Genomic DNA, 5,804 nt, shown 5'->3' with positions numbered 1-5,804 from the left:
GATTGGACATTGTTTTTTTTGTTTATAGTTGCCACAGATGAAAGTTTTGGGGGCACATATGAGGGTGTTGATCCAATGGGTTTGTTGGCGAGCATGAGACCAATACCTGGCAGTAGAACTGGACTCAGGTAAGCACTTCAACCCCATCCGATTTTATTAACGTTTCATTTTTGGAGATTGTGTGCTTTTGAACCTCTCAGTATCCCACTGCTGCCACCATATGTAATGATGATACCAGCTGTTCTGTTGGTACTTTCTGACCCTTAGATTCAGGATCAAAGAAGTCCACACTCCCATGGTGGTGCACATCTCTGTGTACAGCGGACACATGAGTCAGGGTTTCAGAGAGCAGGTGGCCCTGGCGAGTGTCGTCACAGAGCGCTGGTACATGGCCCCCGGAGTCCGCAGGGTCGACATCACAGAGGGAGGGGTCACAGGTACCCTGTTCCTGCCACCAGGTAAACTACATGCCTAGTATACTGAGTGATTACATCCGTGCAGGACAATTTCTATAGGTGGCTGTTCACTGTAACTGCACTCACTACAAGGGGAGTGCACTATATATGTTTTGGATGCTTAAACTAGGTTCTAGACACGTACAACAATACATCAAGGATTTACTATTGTTAGGTTTTAAATTAACCTTGGAAAATGATTAGTAAAGCTTAAACCATGTTTATTCACCCATTGGGTTATACAGCTACATAAGAGAAAGACATGGTTCCACCAGTGGTAGGATATATACCACAATTTAGGTGGATTCTCCTCCTCTCTAAACATAACTTCCTGTCTAGTAATAAAGATGTAAAGTGATGATGTCAACAAACTGTTCCTTCTCCCTTAAAACCTGTTAGGGACAGATGTTCCGCTAGCGGAACGCCTCACCAATATCCAATGATAGAGCGTGGCGCGAATTACAAACACCTCAAAAATCCCCAAACTTCCATTTTTCAAACATATGACTATTTTACACCATTTTAAAGACAAGACTCTCCTTTATCTAACCACATTGTCCGATTTCAAAAAGGCTTTACAACGAAAGCAAAACATTAGATTATGTCAGGAGAGTACCCAGCCAGAAGTAATCACACACCCATTTTTCAAGCTAGCATATAATGTCACAAAAACCAAAACCACAGCTAAATGCAGCACTAACCTTTGATGATCTTCATCAGATGACACTCCTAGGACATTATGTTATACAATACATGCATGTTTTGTTCAATCAAGTTCATATTTATATCAAAAAACAGCTTTTTACATTAGCATGTGACGTTCAGAACTAGCATACCCACCGAAAACTTCCGGTGAATTTACTAAATTACTCACGATAAACGTTCACAAAAAACATAACAATTATTTTAAGAATTATAGATACAGAACTCCTTTATGCAATCTCAGTGTCCGATTTTAAAATAGCTTTTCGGTTAAAGCACATTTTGCAATATTCTGAGTAGATAGCCCGGCCATCATGGCTAGCTATTTTGACACCCACCAAGTTTGGCACTCACCAAACTCAGATTTACTATAAGAAAAATTGGATTACCTTTGCTGTTCTTCATCAGAATGCACTCCCAGGATTTCTACTTCAACACCCGATGTTGTTTTGGTTCCAAATAATCCATAGTTATATCCAAATAGCTGCGTTTTGTTCTTGCGTTCAAGACACTATCCGAAGGGTGACGCGCCAGCGCGTATCGTGACAAAAAAATTCAAAATATTCCATTACCGTACTTCAAAGCATGTCAAACGCTGTTTAAAATCAATTTTTATGCGATTTTTCTCATAAAATAGCAATAATATTCCAACCGGGAGACCTTGTTTTCGTTCAAACACTGAAAATAGAAAATGGAGTCTTCACATACACGCGCGCACCAGTGTCATTGTTCTCAGAACGACCACTTTCCAAAAGCCCTACTGTTTTTCGCCCAGGGACTGCAGAATTATCATTCCCCATTCTGGCGCCTTCTGAAAGCCTATGAGAGCCTTTGAAAATGTCCCGTTACAGCAGAGATCCTCTATTTTCGATAAAGAGGCTACAGAAGGCCAAGAAATGGTCAGACAGGGCACTTCCCATATAGAATCTTCTCAGGTTTTGGCCTGCCATATGAGTTCTGTTATACTCACAGACACCATTCAAACAGTTTTAGAAACTTTAGGGTGTTTTCTATCCAAATCAAATAATTATATGCATATTCTAGTTTCTGGGCAGGAGTAATAACCAGATTAAATCGGGTACGTTTTTTATCCGGCCGTGCAAATACTGCCCCCTATCCCCAACAAGTTAAATTGTTTAACTTGGGTCAAACATTTCGGGTAGCCTTCCACAAGCTTCCCACAATAATCCTAAACAGGTTAATGTGACCTGATCAGACCTCGACACCCTTCCTCACTAAACCACATCTCCACCCTTATCAGTGCCTGCCAACATGTGATCGTCTTTCTTTCACTCAGCACATTCCAAGCTTAATTGCCTCCACCATATACATTCCTCCTTCAGATAACCATTCACTTCTGGTGTATAAACCAGACTATGGCACTCCTCATGTCTCTAGTACAACTGATGATTAACAATATTTAAAGTTTAGAAATCCATCACTATGGAGGACAGAGCTAAAGAACTATACAGTACATGGATGTAAAGATGCATGCTCTGCTCTCGGGTAAACACTAACAATTATGTTTTTTGTCATGTCATCCTGAAGGTCCCGGACCCTTCCCTGGAGTTTTAGACATGTGGGGAGGTGGTGGCGGCCTAGTGGAATATCGAGCTGCTCTCTTGGCATCCCACGGCTTTGCTGCCATGGCGTTAATGTACCTTTTCCCAGATGCACAGAAAGCTGCTACCATTGGCTTCCATTACATTGAGGTGTGTATCTGCCCCATTTTCTTATGGAGATGCAAAAGAGGAATTGACTTGGGGACTTTGAAAACCACTGTCTTACATATAATGTTGATTTCTTGTCTCAGAATGCTTTCAGACTGCTGCAGGATTACCCTCTAGTGGCCTCTGACAAAATTGCCCTGCTTGGCACGTCCTTTGGCGCCTCAGTCACTTTATCCCTCGCTGTCTTCTCAGAAACTGTAAAAGTAAGTCTCTATGCAAGTCCTTTCATCTCCTGTTCATTTCCTGGATAAACATGCATTTGTACTTGCACCAGACCAAAAATGCCCCTGTCTTAATTCATCAGTATGATTTTCCGATTTGTAGTTGTGAAATGTTTACCATGTTGCATGCAGTGATATTGGAAAATAAATTGCATGCATGTCTATCTATACATTTTATTGATCACTCTATGAGTCTAAATGATGTATGTTTCTCAGGAAAAAAATGTAATTATCCAATATGTACAGTGTAAATTAACACTTGTCTACCTTTTTAGCCATTATGTTGTGTGTGCATCAGTGGCAGCCATGTTCTTACACTCAAAGCCAACCAGTCCATTGCGGAATCCTTCAAAGTGATGAAAGAGTGAGTTTGTACCTGTGTTTGTGTATATGTGCATATGAATGTGTTTGTATATTGGCATAGCATTGACTTTGGGAGAGGACAACGTACTAATTAATTGCACCTACCATTGACCATGTGTTTGCAGACACGTCCATAAGTCTCGCATGGATGAGAACAATTGCATCATTTGGAGGGACACTCTTCTACCCATTCCAGAGGATTCTGACCTGAAAGTAGATGTAAGAGACCCCCCATTTCAGAACCTTATGTCTCGGCCGGCTTGTTTTAAATTAAATTTTCCTCATTCACAAAATGGTGGTCTTGATATAAATCAATATTTTTTGTTATTTTCCCAGGTGGGGAGGATAACATGTCCATTATTACTGGTTGTTGGACAAGATGATACGAATTGGGCTGCTGTTGAATCAGCTGATGATGTGAGCAATGTTCCTGACAGTATTGAGTGTGTCCTTATGTAGCCTATTCTTAAAATGGATTTGCGTGAATGGATGTATTCTCCATGAACTGAACTCAGGCTTTAGGGTAAATCATGCATAGATGTCAATGGGATATTTGCTTGTGAGAAGTATTGCTTGGATAGGAACCCTGTTAAAGTCCATCAATTGCTCCTTCTCAGATGACGCAGATGATGGAGAGAGCAGGGAACAGTCACCTGCTGACCACTCTGTCCTACCCTGGAGCTGGTCACCTGATTGAACCTCCGTATGGTCCCCACTGCAGGTCTTGCACCTTTGTGTTGCAGCCAGACCAACAGAGAGGTGCCTTTCCCGAGTCATTCATGCAGACAGACTGTGCTTTTATAGTTCTTGTGCTCCTATAGGATTCCCAATACATTCCTCTGGGACCACAGGGATTTGCAATTTTATTATAATTTTTTATTTATTTCACCTTTATTTAACCAGGTAGGCAAGTTGAGAACAAGTTCTCATTTACAATTGCGACCTGGCCAAGATAAAGCAAAGCAGTTCGACAACATACAAAAAACACAGAGTTACACAGGGAGTAAAACAACATACAATCAATGATACAGTAGAAAAAAAATAAGACTATATACAATGTGAGCAAATTATGTGAGATAAGGGAGGTAAAGGCAAAAAAGGCCATGGTGGCAAAGTAAATAAAGTATAGCAAGTAAAACACTGGAATGAGAGAGCAATGTTTTGCTCTTGCTCAACATTACCACACCAGATGAAACTAGTTCACTAATGATCCTACAGTTCTATATTTTTCTTACGTACTGTAACTTGAATGCATTTTTATGTAGGTCTACATTACACAGTCATAGGAATATCATGTCTCAAATGTCTCAAATCTGAAGCAGTTATTCCAACTTGTTGCAGTGGTCGTGCTGTGGGGAGGCCTCACCAAACCTCACGCTGTTGCACAAGAAGACTCATGGGAGAAGATTCTAGGTTTTCTGCGAGAGCATCTCTGTCACAGTGTCAAACCCCATGTGCAGTCCAGATTGTGAGCATTGTCTTACATCAGGTGGCATCACTCTTACATGTGAGAGAAGATTCTAGGTTTTCACCAAGAGCATGTCTTCCAGAGCGTTGATCCAGTCTGATTTAGAGGTCATCAACATCAAACAAAAATATGCTGAATTAGATAGTAACAACCCAGATGCAGTGGGAGTGTACCACAGCATCAACCGCCACATCGGTGCAAGATGAGTTCAAGATTTTGCTGAAAGTCTGGGTTATACGCACAAATCTCAACTTAGTTTTCAGTCCTTTGTGCCGAAGCAATGTCACTGAATTCTGAAGAGGACTTTGTGTATTATTTCTGGAGTTTCAAAGAATCAATGATTTTCTTCCTGTTTTCAAAGATGTCTATCCACTCTCTGGTATTTAATAGTAAAACTACGGTACTGTAGAACTTCAAGGCCACCACAGGTGAAACAGCATGGTAGGTATAAACGTAATATTGTTGTCATACAATAAATGTAAACTGAATGTATCTATTTATTGTTTTTTTTTATCTAGAAATATACATTTTTGCTAAATAAATCAAATAAAATGTTATTTGTCACATGCGCCGAATACAACAGGTGTAGGTAGACCTTACCATGAAATGCTTACTTACAAGCCCTTAACCAACAATGCAGTTTTAATGAAAAATAAGAGTTAAGAAAAATATTTACTAAATAAACTAAATAAATAAATGAAAGACCAACAGTAAAATAACAATAACAAGGCTATATACAGGGGGTACTGGTACCGATTACTCAAGGTAATTCTACATGTAGGTAGGAGTAAAGTGATAATAAACAGCGAATAGCAGCAGCGTATTATTTTTGTGTGTGTGTGGGGGGATGGGGGTGTGTGTGGGG

The 5,804-nt window shown here is 40.2% G+C and overlaps 1 protein-coding gene across 1 annotated transcript; it reads left to right on the top strand.

The window, feature by feature from the left end:
• The first annotated feature begins 284 nt into the window (after positions 1 to 284).
• LOC106584568 (peroxisomal succinyl-coenzyme A thioesterase) lies at positions 285 to 5,431 on the top strand. Its single transcript, XM_045705965.2, has 8 exons — positions 285 to 458; positions 2,706 to 2,869; positions 2,971 to 3,090; positions 3,384 to 3,472; positions 3,597 to 3,690; positions 3,808 to 3,888; positions 4,089 to 4,230; positions 4,813 to 5,431. Exons 1-8 carry the CDS (start codon positions 296 to 298, stop codon positions 4,941 to 4,943), a joined length of 984 nt encoding a protein of 327 aa, XP_045561921.2. The 5' UTR covers positions 285 to 295; the 3' UTR covers positions 4,944 to 5,431.
• Positions 5,432 to 5,804: the final 373 nt, after the last annotated feature.

The sequence above is a fragment of the Salmo salar genome, chromosome 23 (assembly GCF_965601325.2).
Source record: "Salmo salar chromosome 23, fSalSal1, whole genome shotgun sequence".
NCBI lineage: Eukaryota > Metazoa > Chordata > Actinopteri > Salmoniformes > Salmonidae > Salmo > Salmo salar.
The sequence above is the reverse complement of the archived record's forward strand: the minus strand, read 5'-3'. Positions and strand labels throughout refer to the sequence as shown.

What these genes read in the sequence shown, in the direction of transcription:
- LOC106584568 (XM_045705965.2), top strand. Translation starts at nt 296, where the DNA reads ATGGTGGTGCACATCTCTGTGTACAGCGGACACATGAGTCAGGGTTTC. An exon ending in ATTCTGACCTGAAAGTAGAT is followed by an intron (nt 3,691 to 3,807) that starts GTAAGAGACCCC and finishes TTATTTTCCCAG; the next exon opens with GTGGGGAGGATAACATGTCC. An exon ending in GCAGCCAGACCAACAGAGAG is followed by an intron (nt 4,231 to 4,812) that starts GTGCCTTTCCCG and finishes AACTTGTTGCAG; the next exon opens with TGGTCGTGCTGTGGGGAGGC.